This window comes from Anolis carolinensis, unplaced genomic scaffold, assembly GCF_035594765.1.
Source record: "Anolis carolinensis isolate JA03-04 unplaced genomic scaffold, rAnoCar3.1.pri scaffold_10, whole genome shotgun sequence".
In the NCBI taxonomy this organism is placed as follows: Eukaryota; Metazoa; Chordata; class Lepidosauria; order Squamata; family Dactyloidae; genus Anolis; species Anolis carolinensis.
Window position 1 is genome coordinate 27,486,133 of NW_026943821.1, and position 23,018 is coordinate 27,509,150.

The window sequence follows — 23,018 nt, forward strand, 5'->3', positions numbered from 1 at the left end:
ACATTATATAATAATAATAATAATAATAAAACTTTATTTATACCCCGCCACCATCTCCCCAACGGGGACTCGGGGCGGCTTACATGGGGCCATGCCCAGAGCAAAACAATATAACAAGTATAAATACAACATAACATAGAGCAATTAAACAATACAATAAGTGATAATATACAATATGCCGCCCTTCTCGCCCCGAAGGGGACTCAGAGCGGCTTACAAATTAAATTTACATACAATATTATTAGTAATATTACATTTAATCTATAATATATAATTAATATTATTATATTATTAGTATTAAATTGTATTACAAAATAATATTATATGTATATACAATATACTATAATATATATTATTGTAAATTATATTATATATACAGTAGAGTCTCACTTATCCAACACTCGCTTATCCAACATTCTGGATTATGCAACGCATTTTTGTAGTTAATGTTTTCAATATATCATGATACTTTGGTGCTAAATTCATGAATACAGTAATTACTACATAGCATTACTGCGTACTGAACTACTTTTTCTGCCAAATTTGTTGTCTAACATGATGTTTTGGTGCATCATTTGTAAAATCATAACCTAATTTGATGTTTAATAGGCTTTTCCTTAATCTCTCCTTATTATCTGACATATTCGCTTATCCAACATTCTGCCGGCTCGTTTATGTTGGATAAGTGAGACTCTACTGTATTATCAATACTATATGCATATACAATATATTATCCACTATACTGTAATATTGTTAGTAATAGTATTATACTGTATTACATTATTATTTATTTATTTCATGCATTTATACCCCGCCCTTCTCCCCGAGGGGACTCAGAGCATTACAATATTATTATCAACATTATATGCACATACAATATATTATAGTCATATACAATATATTATATTATTATATATTATTGCATGTTATATTGTATGTTATAATAATACCGTGTTTCCCCGAAAATAAGACAGTGTCTTATATTAATTTTTGCTCCCAAAGATGCTTTAGGTCTTATTTTCAGGGGATGTCTTATTTTTCCATGAAGAAGAATTCACATTTATTGTTGAACAAAAAATGAACATTTATTATGTACTCTACAGTAGTTGTCATCACAAACCAGCATAACCAGACAACTGTGAATCCTATAATGTTACTACCATTATTTCCATGTATAATACTCTATGGTATGTACATTTACCAATTGTGCATGCTCTGGTGTTCTGTTCGTTGGGCATGCTTCCAAACAAAAACTTTGCTAGGTCTTACTTTCGGGGGAGGCCTTATATTTAGCAATTCAGCAAAACCGCTACTAGGTCTTATTTTCTGGGGATGTCTTATTTTAGGGGAAACAGGGTAGTATTATAATATAATTATTATCTATCTATAATATAATAATAAAATATAGGTCAGGTTAAGACCTATATTATAATATAATAACATTATTAGCAAAGCATGTTACTGGGGAGAAGGGGCCCTCAACGGATGGCACAGGAAACAATAATGCAGTTCAAAGCGGAAAACCTGGGATAGCGGGCCCGTGCGGACAGGCCCTCAGAGAGCCGGACTCCTATCGCGCGCTTGTTCCCGGAAGAAGGCCGCGTTCTCAGCTCCTCCTTCTCGCGAGATTCCCACAGCGTCGCGGGAGAGTCCTTGTGCGCCTGCGCCAGGGCGGGAGCGCGGGAGCGTCTGCGTGGCTGCGTCATCGGCGAGGGGGCGGGGCTACGGGCGGAGCCAGCCAGTCAGCGCCCGCCAGGAAGCCGAGAGCGAGCCGCGCGGTGGTGGGCCTGCTCTTCCTCCTCCTCCTCCTCCTCCTCGCTCCCCGGACAAAGCCTCCGCGGCCTCCCATTGAGAGAGAGAGAGCGCCTGCAACCGCCGCCACAGACGCCCCTCAGAGACCCTCGGAGCCATGTCGGCCAGCAGCCTCTTGGAGCAGGTAGGCAAGGCCGGGAGCAGGGCCGGGGCTGCGGGGCGCCGCGCTAGGAAAGGCCCCGGCTTTGGGGCCTAGTGGGTGGGAGGGCGGGAAGGCGAGGAAAGGCCTCGCTTCTCCCTCGGAAGCTGGCAGGCTTCTCCGGCCGAGGCCTAGGCCAAGCGGGCGCCTTTTTCCTCACGACTCACGGCTCCTTCCTTCCTCTCTCTCTTTCTCTCCAGAGACCCAAAGGCCAAGGCACCAAAGGTGAGTCAATCAAAGGGACCGGGGGGGGGACTTCCGGTTCGTCCAATCGCAAAGAAGCAGCACAAGCAGCGCCCTTCCTTCGTTCCATGCAGCCATGTGACTCAGACTATCAAGGCACATTATCTGCACCAGGCATGGGCCCACACACACCGCCATAGAGATACCTTGTTATTCACACTTCCATATATATTTAGTGTGTAATGTGCCTCATAGAACATAGGCCCCGAAGAAATGGAGTAGTAGCCTTCATAGTTAATAATAAAGTTGCAAAAGCAGTGATTGGATACAACCCAAAAAATGATAGAATGGTCTCAATTCGAGTTCAAGGCAAGCCATGTAACATCACAGTGATCCAAATATAGGCCCCCTCTACACCGTGATATAAAATCCAGATTATCTGCTTTGAACTGGATTATATGGCAGCGTAGACACATATAGCCCACTCCAAAGTAAATAATTTGGATTATATGACAGTGTAGACACATATAACCCACTCCAAAGTAGATAATGTGGATTATATGACAGCGTAGACACATATAGCCCACTCTAACGTAGATAATGTGGATTATATGACAGTGTAGATGCATATAACCCATTCCAAAGCAGATAATGTGGATTATATGGCAGCGTAGACACATATAGCCCACTCCAAAGCAGATAATGTGGATTGTATGACAGTGTAGACACATATAGCCCACTCCAAAGCAGATAATGTGGATTATATGGCAGCGTAGACACATATAGCCCACTCCAAAGCAGATAATGTGGATTATATGACAGTGTAGACACATATAGCCCACTCCAAAGCAGATAATGTGGATTATATGACAGCGTAGACACATATAGCGCACTCCAAAGCAGATAATGTGGATTATATGACAGTGTAGAAGGGGTCATAGGCAGATAAAACTAAATAAACATTTCTTGGGGCTGCACGAGAAACCTTTGCTTCAAAAAGGGCTCCGTGGCTGAAAAGGTTTGGGAACCCCAGCTCTAGCATGTAGCTTTGAACTACATGACCTGGCCCTGCTTCAGTCCAAAGCAGATAATGTGGATATATGGCAGTGTAGACACATATAATCCAGTTCAGAGCAGATAATCTGGATTTTATATGACAGTGTAGAGGGGGTCTATGTTATATGAGGCATATTACACATGCAATGTATATGGAAGTATGAATAATAATACTGGTGTGTGTGCATGCGCACATATAAACAATAGTAAACAAAGAACTGGAGACAATGTAATTAATTATTTAAATCTTCAAAATGATATAACAATTAGCTAAGATATTTGAAGAATGTTACAACGTTACATGTAAACCCAAAGTTAATGTGAATAATGTAACATCTTGCGGCAGAGTTTGTCAGAGTTTAGGTGAGATTCCCTGAAATCTCCCTCCTCTCCATCTCTTCTTTTAATGCCCAAAGCGCCCTCATTGTTGTTGTTCCCTCTTAATCTCCAGGTTGAATTTTTATAGCAAGGAAAAGCAGCTTCCCCTAGAGCTTCTTCCGTTGAATTTAGTTGAGAGTTCATCTTAGGGAACCATTTGTAAATATGCATCACCTTTGAAGATGCAGATTTGCAAGGGCTCAATTTGTGCTTTAGTCTCCAAACTTATTTGCATTGCCAGGGATCAGAACTGAGTTTGATGTAAAGGAAAGCGATCATGTTATCTTGCTCATGAGCAATATCTTGCTATTTAGTTTTAGACACTAGCTAGAGGCACACTGGTGAAATTAAAGGAAGGTTTTCCCCCAAGTAAAATGCATCCTCTCTACAGGATATCTTTAAGAAATGAATATAATATGCGTATTGATGCTCAATTATTATGCTTATTATTATTATTTTGTCTTCAGTGCAAAATGGATCAGTACATCAGAAAGATGGCTTAAATGATGATGATATTGAACCTTACTTGAGTCCTCAGGCCAGACCGGTGAGTGCTTAAAATATACCTATCTGTTTACTAATAGAGTATAGTCTCACTTTCATATTTCAAGATTTTCTTCACCCCCAAAATTTTTCTCAAGATGTATTAACATTCTATAGGAAGAATGAGATAGTTATTATCTTGGCTAATAGTAATAATACAAAAGCCAATTAGAATTCTGATCAGTCTTTTTACTGGGATCACGTCTACAATAATTGGGATGTTTTCTGTTACAGGAATTCCATTTACTGTATATACTCGGGTATAAGCCTAGTTTTTCAGCCCTTTTTTAGGACTGAAAAAAACCTCGGTTGAGGGTCCTGGTGGGCTTATATTCAGGTCGGCTTATACTCAAGTATATATGGTATATTTATTATTTTCTCTATTATTATTAGTATTGTTACATTTATTATTTTACTCTATTAATTATTATTATTATTACATTTATTTTACTCTATTGTTGTTACTTTTACATTTATTTTACTCTATTATTAATACATTTATTATTTTACTGCATTTATTATTATTACATTTATTATTTCACTCTATTATTAAAAGGATACATAAGCACATTTCCATTGAAGAAGATGAAAATAATGATTTAATCATAGTTGAACAGTCATATCGTAAATTACAGTTTGATGGAAAGATTCAAAAACATTTAACCTACTGATGCCTCAGTTAATGTAATTTTATTGGTATCTCGGCTTATACTGGAGTCAATGTTTTCACAGTTTTTTTGTGGTAAAATTGGGTGCCTCGGCTTATACTCAAGTATATACGGGTATTTTATTTGGATTCACTGATTAGTATGTATACTTACAATTTTTGTCCGGATTAGCTAAACAGACGTATCTTAAATACATTTTTCCATAAATAATTGCTATTTGCTTTTTAAAGATTCACTTCAAACTACAGCATTATGTCTTAATTGGCCTTCAGTCTTAATTTATCTACTATATTTATTTAGTCTTAAATGATTTCTAATCACACCCATTATTTATCTTGTAAAGCATTTCTACAAAAAGCTGGCATATAAAATTTTAATACAAGCAAACACCGTTAAATAGAAACATTTAAAATATGGTTATAGCCCTAATTAAAAGATCCATACAGTGGTTCAGCATCACAACCGTAGTACCTTAAATGATGTAAGGTACTATTATATTGGCAATTAGGTTTGCGATTGTCTAAACAGTGTGAAAGACCTGCTGAAACAAATCAAGGTCTGCTTCCAAGTATTAATATTCTTGTTTAATTGCTGCTTTTAGATGTTTTTTACTTGTATCATTTTTAAATCGTTCTATGGTTCTGTTTTTATTATTTATATTGTATTGTTTTTATCATGTTGGAGACCGCCCCGAGGAGATAGGACAGTATATAAATAAAGTTTATTATTATTATTATTATATTATACTCTACAAAATAGTTCATTCCTTTCTTAACCCAGTAAAAGCTATCATTTGCATTATCTTGGTATTATTATGCTAAGTAGACTTGTTTAAAGATCCTTCTTTGGAGGCTTTTAAGCAGAGGCTGGATGACCATCTGTCGGGGGTGCTTTGAATGTGATTTTCCTGCTTCTTGGCAGAACAGGGTTGGACTGGATGGCCTGTGAAGTCTCTTCCAACACTATGATTCTGATTGTGTCAATAGTGAATGGAACAGTCCTTACGAACCCACTTTGCTTTAGTTTTATATACCCTAAAAGTAGTTAACATGCTTCGGCAATTTCCCATGGAAAAATATATATATTCTGGATAAGCATCAAATACAAGATACTGTTGTTGTTATTCAAGAGTTGCTTTACTTGAAGTGCTGTGCATGCCCTTAAGTTCAAACCTAAGCAGATACAGTAGAGTCTCACTTATCCAACATAAACGGGCCGGCAGAATGTTGGATAAGCGAATATGTTGGATAATAAGGAGGCATTAAGAAAAAGCCTATTAAACATCAAATTAGGTTATGATTTTACAAAGGAAGCACTAAAACATCATGTTAGACCACAAATTTGGCAGAAAAAGTAGTTCAATACGCAGTAATGCTATGTAGTAATTACTGTATTTATGAACTTAGCACCAAAATATCATGATAAACTGAAAACATTGACTACAAAAATGTGTTGGATAATCCAGAACGTTGGATAAGCAAGTGTTGGATAAGTGAGACTCTACTGTATTGGAAAGCTTATTTTGGTGGGAGGGTTTATATAAGGCATGGGCCAACTTTGGCCATCCTTCCAGGTGTTTTGGACTCCAGCTCCCATCATTCCTAACAGCCTCAGGCCCCTTCCTTTTCCCCCTCAGCCACTTAAGCAGCTGAGGGGGAAAAGGAAAAGGCCTGAGGCTGTTAGGAATGATGGGAGCTGGAGTCCAAAACACCTGGAACTATGGCCAAAGTTGGCCCATACCTAGTTTAAAATATATTTTTCTAGAAATGACAAATCTTGAAGGGTTATTTATGGAAAGGTCTTGCAAGAAAGGCACACAAAGACACCTAATGCAACGTTTACACCACAATGTGCTGTTTTGTCTGATCATTCAGTTTTGTTTTCCTGTTCCAGAGCAACGCCTACACCGCAATGTCGGATTCCTACCTGCCCAACTACTACAGCCCATCCATTGGATTCTCCTATTCCTTAGGCGAAGCCGCTTGGTCCACCGGGAGTGATCCGCCCATGCCCTACTTGACCTCTTACGGACAGCTGAGCAACGGAGAGCACCACTTCCTCCCCGAGGGCATGTTTGGACAGCCAGGGGCTCTTGGCAGCACCCCGTTCCTTGGACAGCATGGCTTTAACTTTTTCCCAAGCGGGATTGACTTCTCTGCTTGGGGCAATAACAGTTCTCAGGGGCAATCGACTCAGAGTTCTGGATATAGCAGTAACTATGCTTATGCGCCGAGCTCACTGGGCGGAGCCATGATTGATGGACAATCTGCTTTTTCCAGTGAGACCCTGAATAAGGCACCGGGCATGAACACCATAGACCAGGGCATGGCCGCCTTGAAGCTGGGCAGCACTGACGTAGCGAGCAACGTCCCCAAAGTGGTTGGCTCTGCTGTCGGCAGCGGGTCCATGGCCGGTAACATTGTGGCTTCTAACAGCCTCCCCCCGGCGACCATTGCTCCTCCGAAACCGGCCTCCTGGGCTGATATTGCCAGCAAGCCTGCAAAGCAGCAGCCCAAGCTCAAGACTAAGAACGGCATTGCAGGCTCGAGTCTTCCACCGCCCCCCATAAAACATAACATGGATATTGGAACTTGGGATAACAAAGGGCCCGTGGCAAAAAACCCTTCCCAGGGTTTAGTCCAGAATATTGGCCAGCCCCCAACCCAGATATCCCCCCAACCTCTGGGTCAGCAGATGAGCAACAGCCCCCCTGCAGTGCAGCCTTCCACTGGACAGCCACCGCAGCCTTTGCCACCGCCGCCGACCCCGCAACCAACCCAGCTGCCCGTCCAGCAACAGGCAGCTCAGCCAGCCCGCTGGGTTGCTCCCCGTAACCGTGGGAATGGGTTTGGCCAAAACGGAGTGGATGGTACTGCCGTTGGACAGTCTCCAGCTGCTTCAGGTTCTGCCCCTCTGGAGCCACATCCAGTCTTGGAGAAGCTGAGGTCCATCAACAATTACAATCCTAAGGATTTTGACTGGAACCCAAAGCATGGCCGGGTCTTCATCATCAAGAGTTACTCTGAGGATGATATCCACCGTTCCATTAAATACAATATCTGGTGCAGTACAGAGCATGGAAATAAGAGACTGGATGCCGCTTACCGCTCAATGAATGGGAAGGGTCCTGTGTACTTACTGTTCAGTGTCAACGGCAGTGGCCATTTCTGCGGAGTGGCGGAAATGAAGTCTGCCGTGGACTACAACACGTGTGCAGGCGTGTGGTCCCAGGACAAATGGAAGGGACGCTTCGATGTGAGGTGGATTTTTGTGAAGGACGTTCCCAATAGCCAGCTGCGGCACATTCGCCTAGAGAACAATGAGAACAAGCCAGTGACCAACTCCAGGGACACTCAGGAGGTGCCTCTGGAAAAGGCGAAGCAGGTGCTGAAAATCATTGCTACCTACAAGCACACCACTTCCATCTTTGATGACTTCTCACACTATGAGAAGCGCCAGGAGGAGGAAGAAAATGTCAAAAAGGTAACTGCTTCACTGCAAGAATTTAGTTGGGAATGAGTGACAAAGGAGAGTTAAATGTATTTATAGCAGAGTCTTGCTTATCCAATGTAAACGGGCCGGCAGAACGTTGGATAAGCGAATATTTTGGATAATAAGGAGAGATTAAGGAAAAACCTATTAAACATCACATTAGGTCACGATTTTACAAATTAAGCACCAAAACATGTTATACAACAAATTTGACAGAAAAAGTAGTTCAATACACATTAATACTATGTAGTAATTACTGTATTTACGAATTTAGCACCAAAATATTGTGATGCATTGAAAACATTGACTACAAAAATGCATTGGATAATCCAGAACGTTGAATAAGTGAGACTCTACTGTATATAGGGTCCCACACTAGCTTAAGGGTGGCATATACATAAATAAGGGGATATTGTTGTAGTTTATGTTTTCTAGGTATGGATTTACATCAATCAATGAAATAGATGTGTTACTGGATGTAGTTCTTTAACAGAAAATTGGTACTTGAGATTGAAGTAACATAGAAAGAACAAGGGTCGTTTTCTAAGTACATAATGAAAAATAAGACCAGTTCAGCATGTTTTAGAAAACCTTTACCATAGATTAACAATATGCACATTTATATTTCACCTTCCTCCCAAACAAGATATGTGAAAAAGACAACCAGGTTCTTTGAATAAACGAAAATATTTTGAGCCTTCTAGAGACCACTTTAAAGATTCTTCCAAAATGCAGCCAGAGATGATGATGGCAATAATAATACAACAACAACTACTACTACTCCTACTACTTTATTTTTCTACCTCACCACTATCTCCCCTAAAGGACTCGGGATGGCTTACATATGGGACAGAAAGTCCAACATACATAAAAGCAACAATCCATTAAGACAAAACCACCAGTAAAATAAAAAATCATAAAATAAAACGATCTGTATAAACCACAGTTGAACATAAGAGAAATCAACAGCATTGAGACTCCACCAGACTGTGTTCAACCAGAACCAATGACCATAATTATTTTTAAAAGATGGCTTTTTATTTCACCTGTCTTCACTTTTCTTATGCCTGCCAGTTCAATGGGTTGGTTTTTTTTTCTGTATGGCTAACATGGAAAATATCTGGGACAGATATGGGCATAGGTAAGAATCCAAAGAGTTAGTTTAGACATGTCCAAAGCTTTTGACTTTTGAATAGCATGTACACAAGTCATGTCAGTATTTTACCTATGAAAATCACCTGCATTTCAAAGGTATTGGGTTATGTTAGGACTGCCGAAACTCACCAATCCAGACTGTGTTGCATGGTGATTAGTTTTCCGGACACTGAGAGATGCTTAATAATAATAATAATAATAATAATAATAATAAAAACACTTTATGCCCTATCTCTCCGGAGGGACTCAGGGTGGCCTCCAAGCAAAATCAATAAATCAAAAACAGTCAAGGTAAATATCATTATAGACTCATACATTACTAAACAAAAATAAAATTAATAATTACCTAAGCATAATTATTCAAATGAACACATAAACTTCATTAAAACAGTATCGAAATGAATAATAAAGGAAATAACTTAAAACGATTTAAAGCAGCCTGCAGAGTCAAGATAAAATCGTCAATGTCACAGAGGTTGTCCATATAATGTCCTTGATGTGTTTAGTATGTTTAAGTAACAATTTGGAAGTGTTTCTTTATTTTCATTGGAATCCAAACCTAAGTCATGCTTTAGTAACTGGGGTTTATGTACATTCAGACTAATTTGTTTCACTGATTACAGTAGTTTTAAATATGATTAGCTCCGTCTAAAGAAAATTCTTAAGGCAGATTACAAATGGCTAAGATCCTGATAACTAATTAATGGTATATAGCTGCTTGTGGGAACCCAACTGCCTTGAGACCCATCTACTGGGGCTAAATTGGGATGAGGATAGGGGTGAATAGATGTAGTGTCGACAGGATGCATGGAGCTGTTGTGATACCTAAAGTTGGGCCGTGCCGTAGAACTTGTCCATATTTTTGCCACATGTAAACAGTTGGACGAGTTCCATGCTCCTGGTTGCTGCTGTGAGGGCGATGACACCTGTCACTCCACTCTAGATCAGCTCCAGGAAAAGTATCCTGCATAGATGCAGCCATAGTGAATATAATCTTACGAGGGCTGGAAACTGGGATCCCAATGTGATTTTTATAGGAGTAGACACTGTTTAGACACTGTATGTTTTCAAAGCATAACAGGTGCCGCCTTGAAGCTGGCAATACGTGGCTGGTTTGTTTCTTGGAGGCAGGGAAGCCCAGAGAATTGGTACCTAGTGCCTATGGTTTGCTATTGCTTCCATGCATCATTTTATCCATAAAGAACTTTAGCATCCAAGGGGTTTTTTTGGCATCTTGATATAATCCTGGAATCAAACCCCTATAGATCCTGAGGGTGCCAGGCATTCCTTTACTCAATATTGAGGTGAAAAAGAAAAGGGTCTAAAATAAAGCCTTTCTAAACTTCATTTGATGGAGAAATCTTATCCATAATGCAGTTTGAATTAGTCAGAACCATCAGAGTCATTTCTGTGAGTGTGTCTTCAAGTCGTCCCTCTGCCTCTGGCTACCCCACTAATTTCAAAGGGTTTGCCATTGCCATATACATAATAATATAAATTATGATAATATAATATAAAGAATTATATAAAATAATATCAATATATGTGTGTTTTTATCCCAGAAATTGTTTAATTTTGAAAACCAAAGTTGCGCTTAGATAATGGATGCTGTAAAAGCTGGGTATCTCCAGTTGCGTGTATCACTACAAGTATGAAATAATAGAAGATTCATTTCTTGAAGCCTGCATACATTTACACTAATATGTGATTTCTGTTGCGTAATCTCATTTTCATGGAGGGGACTGATATTTTGCATAAAATTACCTGGTATGTCGGTGGGTCAGGTGGGAGGCCGTATTCTGACATCAGGAACTACTTAAGGCTGCTTCCTTTTAAATTTCTTTTTAAAGTAATTAAGCCAGGCCTCTGAAGAGGAGGATGGAAGGAGTTGGTAGGTCATCCAAGTGATGGATTAGATGTGAAGCTTGGACTGGAGTGAGTCAGGGAGGAAAGGAAGAGCTCAGATCATTTGCACAACATTTGTTTGCCGCAGGAAGCCAAGGCGCCTGAGCTGAAGCATGACTTGCATCATTTTCTGTCTAACCCACCAGTGTTTTAGCTTTGCTGAAGGATCCAGAGCCTCAAGGGCCACACATTTGTGCCTGAGCATCAATAAACTATCAGCCAAAAGTCATTCAAAGTTAAAATTGGTACTATACATTGGACTGGAAATTAAACAGGCATCAAGTGCAAGTGATGCTAAACTAGTTCGATATATTCTTATTGGGGCGGGTACAAACGAAATGATTTAATTCAGTTGTGTAAGATGGATTTTCTACAGCTCCTGTCCCCCCTTCTGCCCATGAAATCCAATGTTTGACCATGGACAGCACTTTATATCCTATGTACATTTATAGTGATTTCCATATAAAAGTAAAGTTCTAAAAATATTTTTGACATTTCTTTATGTAGGCCTTTCACTTTTGGAGGAAATAGAAAATTTTCTTTTATTTTTGTAAAATGCTTTTCTGATTAGATTTCTAGATTGTAGCTAAAGTTTTGTGTGATAGTAATTCTGGATGATTTACTGTCTCGTCTCCAGAGTTGTGTTTGCATGACAAAGTACATCTTTTTGCAGAAGATGCCAGTCTTGAAATTTTCTTATTGGCTACAGGATCATCCTCAACATTACTCTTGATGCCTAATTCTCCCATACTATAGAATATTGTTTGCCAAGTGTAAGGAGACTGGCAAAATCTTGGGCCTGTTTGTATGGGCATATGAACAAGTTTTGAAAACTAAATAGGTTACAGGTGCAGGATTCTGCTGGCTCAACAGCCTTCAATGTTTGTGGCCAGACAGTTGCTGTACTGGGATCATAACCTTCATAACCCCATGGATTGATAATTGTCAAATACTATTTTCATCAAACTTTGGGTTGATTTGTTTCTTTGAAGGGTATCTTCATATTCTTGCAGCTTTATGTAGGGCCTGCTCTGTTACTATCATGGCCTATGTGTGGTTGTACTAAAATGTTTATCTTCTTGGCTACATGGAGTTGGGAGGAAAGCAGAATGTAAATAACCGTTTTCTAGTTAAGTGTAAGAGATTTATAATTTCTTAGTAATTAGAAGATGGAGCATGCGAGGGAGAAGAGAAGCGATGGAAGGTGTTTTTATGTGAAGAAGTTTTGCTGAGGATATACCCCACAATGTCTTTATTAGGGTTTACCTGTGGGATATTTGCATATGTATATTTAGGATATTACATATTCAGTTTGAACGTCCATGTAAAGAATTGATTCCTATTATTATTATTATTATTATTAATTCATTTCTATCCCGCTTTTCTCCTGTGGGTGGGATTCAAAGCAGCATACAACATACACAATTCATACAAATACATCCGACCTCAATACATAATCAGTTAAAACATCATATCCCGATATAAAAACACAAATAAAACAATTCAAAAATGTACAGCAAGCATCATTTTAAATTGCTTACTAACAGAAAAAATATATACTTCAAGGCTTTATATTCACTGAGTCTTTTTTTCTTTCTCTTTTCTGTAGGAGCGCCAAGGCCGTGTCAAATAAACAACTGGATCCTTCCTCAGAAACTGCAGCCGAGGTGTTGCGTCTTGGGTATCTTTCAGAAAGGAAGACAAATTATATACCAGAGAGAATTAGGACTTATTGCATTGACTTCATACAAACTCTTACAAACTTACTGTTTAAGAAAAATGTATTGGAATTTCACAAGAGACATAGGACTTAAAAACAAAAACAGCCCTTCTAGGTAGAGTAGAGGTGAAAACTGTCCCCTTCTTTTGGCTTTGGTTGTGATTTCAGAGCATAAACTTTTGTTTTTGTTTCCCTCCACGCCCCCCTTTTTACTATGTTATTGGATTTTGAAGTCCGCCAGTGGCATATGCCTTTTTCTCTAATTTTTAAATCCTGCTGCTTCCTTGTTTTCCTGGCCTTCTGAATCCCTCTTCCCATTGTTTTGTTTTTTTAATTGCACTTGGAACACCGAGTTGTGACTTTCTTTTGGACATTCTCCATGGAAAGTGGAATGGATTACTTTTTTCCATGGACTGGAAGAGGAAGTTTATGAAGAACTTGAGAGTTTTTTTTAAAAAAAAATGCCTAGAAGATATGAATGAAATTTGTCTACAAGGTTGTGTCTGATGGGTGGTTCATTTTCTCTCTCTCTCTCTCAAAAGTCAAACACAAAGAAAGTGCTAAGAAATGTTCTGTTCTTGTGCATTATATGGATTACAGATTAAGTCTGGCTTGATTTGATTTGAAGGCTATGAAGAACATGTAAAAAAACATGTTTGTTTACAGGAAAATTAATTTTGGAAAAAAAATATTGTAATGTGTAGTGAATGTTCCTTCAGTTTTCTTGTTAAGCCAATGAGGAATGGGCACTGCCTTTCTTTCACCATTAATCACTTCTCAATAATAAATGTGAGATCCTGTTGAGCATCACTTCTTGGCCCCTTAGTTTTCCATGCGTAGCCTCTGCTTCGCTGCTTGCGCATAGTTACATGGAGGCTGCATGTGAGGAAGACATCTAGGCATCATGAACTGTAATGCGCCTTTCATACCTCTGATCATTGGTTTAGGCTTTTTTTATTTTACTATCTAGCATTGTTGGAAAAAGTTGAATACCTCTGTGAAGGCCAAGGTAGTCACAAAGTTAAGGAAATTGCGTTAATTAGAACCGTGTTTCTCTAATCTCTGTTTAAAGGCCAGGTATCATCCATTGCAAATCTGATTTATATTGCTGTTTTGGTCTCGTTTGATATTATACTTGTGGGATGTGCCAGTTGTACTTGTGTGAGGTTCTCTTCTCCCAGTTGTGCTGTGGTCCGTCTTCCAAAGAAAAGCACCAAGACACACGCGGGTAGATTCCAAGAAGTTTTTTATTGTACCGAATGCCAGAACCTTCTTTTGGCCCACATATATAGGGGCTCCCACATACCAGAGGGTAATTGATGTTTTATGGCCGGCCTGCTTTATGGCTGGCATCTGTTCCTTGTCAGCAGAGATGTCAAGGATTGGAGATCCTGACAACTTGTGGGATGGGGCATTTCTGTTCATGTAATTATGAACAGAGTTGGAATGAGAGACCAAGGACTTGCGACAAAGTTGTTGCGACAGAAGTATGAACCACAGCCCTGTAAATTGATGTACAGCGTTGCTGCTTGTGGTATTGTGTTTAATACCTACCATGTGCTTCTTTCTCAGTGTTGGGGAAAAAAGAAATAGAGACTGTTTTCCAGGTAGTGGCTTGCACTCGAGTAGAATAAGGCCCTACAAATAATATGTACACAGTTGTAGTAAAACTCTGCAGAGATTTGCACAACTGCAGTGCAACTTCCAAGGTTCCTAACAGAACTAAATTGGTAAAAGACATCTGCTCAAAAAGCTTACTGTATATACTCAAGTATAAGCCTAGTTTTTCAGCCCTTTTTTAGGACTGAAAAAAACCTCCTCGGCTTATACTCGGGTGAGGGTCCTGGTGGGCTTATATTCAGGTCGGCTTATACTCAAGTATATATGGTACATTTATTATTTTTCTCTATTATTATTGGTATTGTTACATTTATTATTTTACTCTTATTATTATTATTATTACATTTATTATTTTACTCTATTATTACATTTATTATTTTACTGCAATTATTATTACAGTAGAGTCTCGCTTATCCAACCTAAACAGGCCTGCTGAACGTTGGATAAGCGAATATGTTGGATAATAAAGAGGGATTAAGAAAAAGCCTATTAAACATCACATTAGGTTATGGTTTTACAAATTAAGCACCAAAACATCATGTTATACAACAAATTTGACAGAAAAAGTAGTTCAATACACAGTAATGCTATGTAGTAATTACTGTATTTACAAATTTAGCACCAAAATATCACGATGTATTGAAAACATTGACTACAAAAATGCGTTGGATAATCCAGAATGTTGGATAAGCGAGTGTTGGATAAGTGAGACTCTACTGTATTATTATTATTATTATTACATTTATTATTTCACTCTTATTATTAAAAGGATACATAAGCACATTTACATTGAAGAAGATGAAAATAATGATTTAATCAAAGTTGGACAGTCATATCTTAAATTACAGTTTGATGTAAAGATTCAAGAACTACTGAGGCCTCAATTAATGTAATTTTATTGGTATCTCGGCTTATACTCGAGTCAATGTTTTCCAGTTTTTTTTGTGGTAAAATTAGCTGCCTCGGCTTATATTCGGGTCAGCTTATACTCGAGTATATACAATATATGGGAATCAACTGTAGTTCATAAAAGATGTACAGGAAAAATGTCCAGATCTTGTATGAAATATACTGTATTTCATGGATTTCAGATGTGGCAGCCTTGACTTCCCTTGTCCACCTGAGGCAGCACTTTGCCTCATAAATATTATTTATTGTTACTATATTTATTTATACCCCCAAAGGGGACTCAAAGCGGCTTGACATACAAGCATTGGTATCCAATTCAAAATATTCAAATAAGTCTCCAGTCCCATTTCCCTCTGCTTACAAAGAATCCTCTTCCAAACCAGACGTGGACTTGCAGCATCTTTCGGAGACTCTGCTTCCTTTTGTTTTGGGCATTTGGGAAGTTCTGTGTCGCCTGCATCGGAGGTCTTACTTGAAACCATGTACAGTAGAATCTCACTTATCCAACACTCGCTTATCCAACATTCTGGATTATCCAACACATTTTTGTAGTCAATGTTTTCAATACATCGTGATATTTTGGTGCTAAATTCGTAAATACAGTAATTACTACATAGCATTACTACGTATCGAACTACTTTTTCTGTCAAATTTGTTGTATAACATGATGTTTTGGTGCTTAATTTGTAAAATCATCACCTAATTTGATGTTTAATAGGCTTTTCCTTAATCCCTCCTTATTATTTATTTATTTATTTATTTATTTACAGTATTTATATTCCGCCCTTCTTACCCCGAAGGGGACTCAGGGCGGATTACAATGAACACATATATAGCAAACATTCAATGCCAACAGACAAACAACATTCAGTTTTAGACAGACACAGAGGCATTTTTTTTTAACATCTTTCCAGCTTCACGATTTCGGCCACAGGGGGAGCTGTTGCTTCACCGTCCATTGGTGGCTGTTCTTCCTCATTCTTTTCCTCGTGAGCAGTTTTATGGTGTTGTAGATTAGTTAAATTAGCCTCCCGCATAAAGCGTACCTAAATTTTCCCTACTTGACAGATGCAACTGTCTTTCGGGGCTGCTAGGTCAACAGCAAGCCGGGGCTATTTTTTTATTTTATTTTTATGGTCGGAGGCTTAACCCGACCCGGGCTTCGAACTCATGACCTCTCGGTCAGTAGTGATTTATAGCAGCTGGTTACTAGCCAGCTGCGCCACAGCCCGGCCCCAACATATTCGCTTATCCAACGTTCTGCCGGCCCGTTTATGTTGGATAAGTGAGACTCTACTGTATATTCATTTTGGACAATGAGATGGGAGAATTTATTAACGACTGTTTGTTGCTCATCAAGATTGGATGGGTCTATGGATTGTAACCATGGTTGTTGTGTTGCCTGCGTCGAGGAAATAGGCACTTTGGACCCGGCGCTTGCTGAATGTGTTTTCAGGAGTTTTCGCTTGATTTGCCATCCCATTGTAGGGAGTTGTTCCCACCCGGTTTCTTTTCTGCCTCCTTTCCTGGATGATGGGTTTTGTTCCTGGGTTATCAATGCCATTTCCTGATTGGTGATATCATAAAGACACAAAGGAAGGATGTCCTTCTATAACACATTTGGCTCTAGTTTATCAATGGTTGAATATTTTGTAGCATCTCCATCTGTTTAACAGTTTCTGGAGCACAACAACTACTTGTTGTAAGGGCTCAACAACAACCAAGGTGTAAGGGCTACACAATTAAACAGGAAATAACACTTGCAAACTAGGAACATAACTCTGGGAGATGGTGGCGGGATATAAATAAAGTTTATTATATTTTCTTATTATTCAGAGGCAGGATGGCCATCTGTCGGGGGTGCTTTGTGCTTTTGCTGTATGGCAGAAGGGTTGGACTAGATGGCCCTTGGGGTCAACCGGATATAATTACGCAAGGCAATGGTTTCAGATGTTGGACTGAATAACCTGTTATCCCTGATGTGTTAGGAAAACATGCATAAAAATGGTAGAGCTTTAGAAGTGTTTTTCAGTGCCGAAAAATATTTACTCTCCCATAAAACAATTTGTTTTATGTTATGCACTCAAGAGACAAAAAGGAAGTAGACTTGGGTAAAAATAACATACTTGGTTTACTCACAACCTTCGTGTGTTCAGCATACACAGGTACAGAACGTATCAGTCCAGTTTCAGATGTGTTTGAGATACTTCTCTGTGCCATCCGGCCAGGGCATCTCTCTCTTAACAAAAGAGCCGTGAACAGGCCACGTAGTCCGAAGGAGCGAGAAGGGGAGCACGTGGTCTGCAGCCCATGTTGTGACTTCTCAGGAATCCTAGAGTAAAGGAAGCTGCATACCAGAACATACAAACAGTAAGCAGCAGGATCATAGACAAACATTACTAGAGAAGACTCAAAGAAGGTTGTCATTTCGAACAGGAGGAAGAGAAGAAGGAGAAGGCCCTTAAGAAAGAGCTGGAGGAGGAGGAGAGGAAGGAGAAGGTCAGGGAGGAAAAGGAGAGGAAGAAGAAGAGGAGAAGGGCCTTAAAGAGCTGGAGGAGGAGAAGAAGGAGCAGAAGAAGAGGAGAAGGAGCGGAAGCAGAGGAGAAGGGCCTTAAGAAAGTTCGAGGATGATGAGAGGAAGGAGAAGGAAGGGAAGAAGAGAAAGAGGAGGAGGAGGAGGAGGAGGAGGGCCTTAAAGAGCTGGAGAAGAAGAAGGAGGAGCGGAAGAAGAGGAGGAGGAGGGACTTAAGAAAGCTGGAGGAGGAGGATTAGAGGAAGGCTCGGTCAACATAGTTCACAGAAGTAACAATATAAATACACTAGCTGTGCCCGGCCACGCGTTGCTGTGGCAAAGTGGTGGTGGTATTGGTTAAAAATTGTTGTGGAATTTCCATTTGACATTCTTTGTATTTTTAATTAATTTTATTGTAACTTATCTTTTTTATTCATTATATTTTATTATTTTGTTGTATTATTTTTAGTTATTTTGTTATTATAGTATTTTATTGTATTAATTTTTTAGTGTTTTCTATTATTTTTTATTGTCTTATTTGTATTTTTTTTATTTTTTTATTCTTTTATTAACACTGGGATGAGTGGGTTGCTAAGAGACCAAGTGGGCGGAGCTTAGCCTTCTAACTGGCAGTAATTGGATAAAAACAATTATTGCTCTCCCTCTAATTAGGACTTTATTTTTCTTTTCTTTTTTTGTGTATCAACCTAGAGGCGTGGATGATGGGTTGTGTTGTCAAATTTCGAGGTTGGGGGGCCTGTAGTTTTGTTGTTTTGTGGGTCGCCGTGATGCCATCACTCTTTTATATATATAGATTGTTTTTATTTGGGCTTGGCCCCATGTAAGCCGCCCTGAGTCCCCTTTGGGGAGATAGAGGCGGGGTTTAAAAATAAAGTTATTATTGTTGTTATTATTGTTATTGTTATTGTTATTTCTCCATGAACCTTATATTGTCTGTGAATTTGGATGGCCACCTGTCAGGAGGGCTTGGACGGTGTTTTTCTGCCTGGCAGAAAGAAAGAAGATGCTATCTTGCTGCTGTAGTTCCCCCACCTATGAAGTTGATTGAATTGTATTGGTGGTTGTTTGATATTATTATTGTTGTATTAACTCTTGTGTTATTACCTTATTGTGTTTTAATTTGTGTATATTGTGCAAATCTATATATATAAAAGAGTGATGGCATCACGGCGACCCACAAAACAACAAAACTACAGGCCCCCCAACCTCGAAATTTGACAACACAACCCATCATCCACGCCTATAGGTTGATACAACAAAAAGAAAAGAAAAATAAAGTCCTAATTAGAGAGAGAGGAATAATTGCTTTTATCCAATTGCTACCAGTTAGAAGGCTAAGCTCCTCCAACTTGGTCTCCTAGCAACCCAATAAAAAATAATAAAAAACACCCAAAACTAATACAATAAAATACTATAATAACAGAAAATAACTAAAAATAATACAATAAAATAATAAAATATAATAAATAAAATATAACTTACAATAAAATTAATAAAAACATTGCAAATAACGTCAAATAAAAATTACACAACAATTTTTAACCAATACCACCACCACTTTGCCACAGCAACGCGTGGCCGGGCACAGCTAGTAGCAATATAAAACACAACAATAGACAAGAGACATGCACAATTATAAAAAATTTAAACATTAGCCAATAAAAATAAATGACAAGAACTAATAAAAACATGGATTAAAACAGAGAGGTTGTAAAAGTAGACTGGGTAAGGTGCACCCTATAAATACTGTAAACACGAGGTGACTGATAAAGTGCTGCAAATTCTTGGAAGTGCAAATTGGGATGGAAGGAGTAGACCCTGCTGTGTCTCTATCAAGTTGACAAAGGTAAAAAGTGCAAACGGTGCAAGAATGGTGACGGTGCTGTCCGTGGTGCTGGAGGAATTGGCTCCGGCGTCCGGAGGGCAGGGGCTGGGCTCTTGGCATTCACCGCGTGCCTTAATTGTGTCCACATGAAATCAAGGTCCACTGTGAACACGAAGGGCCAAGCCCTGGGGGGAGGAAGGAGGAGAGACCCCCGTCCCGGACCTCGAGGCGCCCCACTCGCCCTGGTCGCGCTCGCTTGCGTTGGATCCCGTCTTCTCACAGCCATCGCGTGTGTCCTTCTCCTCCAGATTCTCCCGCTTCACAATCACACCATGTCCTGGGCTGTGCATGTGTTCTTCTGGTCTGCACCACTATTTTCCCCTTTGGCCATGTTGCATTGGAGGAGGAGACCCCAAAACAGACCCCACATGCTTAAAGCGCACCGTTCCCTGATGCAGACTATTGGTTGTGGCGTGAGTTGTATGGAGCATGGAGACGGCTAGAAAGACAGGGACCAAGTGGATCGTCTATTATCCGCAGAGTGGGACGTGCCTTGTGCACTCATTTCTTGGCCTTGTCACAGGTCAAGAGGGCCAGAGAATGGTCAGGAGCTACAATTTAAAGCTAATTGTATGATTTTAATCTACTTCTGTAAACCACTCCGAGGCAAATTAGGAGTAGCGTTATAGAAGTCCAATAAATAAATAAATCAATAAATAAATAGTGCTGGTCGGGGGCCAGAGATATATTTGTGTGGATGGCCATAGGAAGAGGACCTATGGGAAATCCGCACATGGCAAGGTGCGGACAGGACAACAGCATTGGAAGGAGCGGCTGAGGAAAGACGCGGCTGCGTGGCGATAAGAATTTGCAGAGTCATGCACCCGTGTTGTTGTCCGAAATAGGGCGAAGCAAGGAGTTTGCTTTGCTGGATGCACATGCCGATGTGGATCCAAACATGGAAGTGAGAGAGGGCTTGGCTGGAAGGATGATGTGCCTGAATCTGAGAGGATGAGTGAGCACATTGCTTTAGCAGGCACTCAAGATGCACCAAAGGGCTGTCATTGTGGACCTCGGTGGTTCGTCGGTGTGCACAAAACATCTCAAAGCCTGTACAGTTACATAGGCATCCTGCATTTGCAGAAGGCAGGCATTGTGGACCTCGGTGGTTCGTCGGTGTGCACAAAATATCTCAAAGCCCGTATGGTTCTATAGGCGGCCTGCATTTGCAGAAAGCATGCTTGCACACATGTACTGACAAGGGCACACGCCCGTTAGGAACCCAAAGCCCATCTCCAAGATTTTCCCATTCACACTGAAACAATGGAGCATTGTTTTTGCAACGTGCACTTCCACCCCACCCCATGCACTCTCTCCTCCCACCACTCAACACATGCAAGACCACCATTACCTCCACGCCTGAGCCGCAGAACACGCCAAGCGGATTCTCCTCGGTGGAGACGGAGAGAGAAAAGAGCGAAGGAAGAAAGAACGAGAAAGGAAGGAAGGAGGAGGGAGGAGGCGGGTGGCGTAGACACAAACACAACCCGAGTGCGAGGATGAGGATGGATGCGCTTTGAGGATGGATGCGCTTGCTTTGCGGGGAGCCGGTGGCGATGCTCCGGGAGGCGTCACTCTTGCCTTCCAAGGAGGAGACACATGCCATATCGGTGCTCACACACATGCGCCACTAGTGTGTGTGAGTATCCATGTGTCACTGTGTGTACATTTAACCCTTTTCTGACAAGCACCACAAAAGTGTGTGTAGTTTACTAAAGCTTCAGGAGATTCTACCACAAACGCATAAAAGAACCCTCAGAAGAGACCTGAAGAAGGGATTTTGATCCAGAAACGAGGATTACAAAACACCCGGGAATCCTTGTTGTTCTTCACTCCTTTATGTTTTACATTCCTTTATACGCATCTCCAAGACATTAACTTGCATGGGACAATGATGTATTTATCTAAAGTGTGAACCACAATTTACAGAAGAAATTATCAGTTGTTTATTCCTTTGACCATAATAATTTAATAATAATAATAACTTTATTTATTTATTTATTTATTTCCAACATTTATATCCCGCCCTTCTCACCCGAAGGGACTCAGGGCGGCGTACAAAATTGGCAACAATTCGATGCCTATACATAATTAAAACAGCTATAAAAATCCAATAAAACAATTAAAACAATATAAAAAAATATAAAAACATATGATTAAAATCCATTCCTCCAAAATCCTCGTGCTGTAGCCGTAAATCAGTCCGGGTCGTCATTATCGTTTAATCTTCAAAAGCCTGGGCACATAGCCATGTTTTCAGGGCTTTTCTAAAACTCAAAAGAGTTGGGGCTTGCCGTATTTCCCTAACTTTATTTTTATAGACCACCCCATCTCCCCAAAGGGACTCGGGGCGGCTTAGATGGGGCCTAGCCCGATAAAACAATCAAATATCAATGATACAACAATAAAACAATTATACCAATAAAACCTCAATTATCAGTAAAACAATCGATAAAATCGACATGAAGCATACAATATTAAAACAGGAGACTAATTCATAAAACCCAGTACAGAATGTGCATTTCTAAGACTAAATTCGTAAATACAGTAATTACTACATAGCATTACTGCGTATTGAACTACTTTTTCTCTCAAATTTGTTGTATAACATGATGTTTTGGTGTTTAATTTGTAAAATCATAACCTAATTTGATGTTTAATAGGCATTTCTTTAATCACTTCTTATTATCCAACGTATTCGCTTGTCCAACGTTCTGCTGTCCCGTTTATGTTGGATAAGTGAGGCTCTACTGTACTAATAAAATTACATTATTTGAGGAAGCAATAGGTTAAATGTTTTAGAATGTTTACATAAAATTGTAATTTATGATAATAATAATAATACTTTAATAATATAATAATATAATATAATAATAATAAGACTTTAATAAGATAAGACTGTCTAAGTCTGATTAGCTATATACTTGCTTATAAGCCGACCCGACCATAAGTCAGCCAAGATCCTTGCTCGAGTATAAGCCGAGGGGAGCTTTTTCAGCCCTAAAAAAGACCTGAAAGAC

At 39.6% G+C, this 23,018-nt stretch overlaps 1 protein-coding gene, 1 long non-coding RNA gene and 1 other non-coding gene across 3 annotated transcripts; 1 reads left to right on the forward strand and 2 right to left on the reverse strand.

The window, feature by feature from the left end:
• The first annotated feature begins 1,752 nt into the window (after nt 1–1,752).
• Nucleotides 1,753–13,861, forward strand: ythdf2 (YTH N6-methyladenosine RNA binding protein F2). The gene is made up of 5 exons (XM_003229595.4): nt 1,753–1,936; nt 2,152–2,176; nt 4,036–4,115; nt 6,673–8,262; nt 12,941–13,861. The coding sequence occupies exons 1-5, from the start codon at nt 1,910–1,912 to the stop codon at nt 12,962–12,964; spliced, it is 1,746 nt and encodes a 581-aa protein (XP_003229643.1). The 5' UTR covers nt 1,753–1,909; the 3' UTR covers nt 12,965–13,861.
• On the reverse strand, nt 8,848–21,654 carry LOC134293710 (uncharacterized). Its single transcript, XR_010000668.1, has 3 exons — nt 21,350–21,654; nt 17,707–17,927; nt 8,848–13,016 (listed from the first exon to the last, which is right to left on the reverse strand). It is a non-coding gene; the product is annotated as an uncharacterized LOC134293710 (long non-coding RNA).
• Nucleotides 20,031–20,131, reverse strand: mir124a-3 (microRNA mir-124a-3). Its single transcript, NR_129833.1, has one exon. It is a non-coding gene; the product is annotated as a microRNA mir-124a-3 (primary transcript).
• Nucleotides 21,655–23,018: the final 1,364 nt, after the last annotated feature.

Coding starts and splice junctions, on each gene's coding strand:
- ythdf2 (XM_003229595.4), top strand. CDS start 1,910: ATGTCGGCCAGCAGCCTCTTGGAGCAG. Junction 2,177..4,035: donor CAAAGGCCAAGGCACCAAAG/GTGAGTCAATCA, acceptor TTTTGTCTTCAG/TGCAAAATGGATCAGTACAT. Junction 8,263..12,940: donor AGGAAGAAAATGTCAAAAAG/GTAACTGCTTCA, acceptor TCTTTTCTGTAG/GAGCGCCAAGGCCGTGTCAA.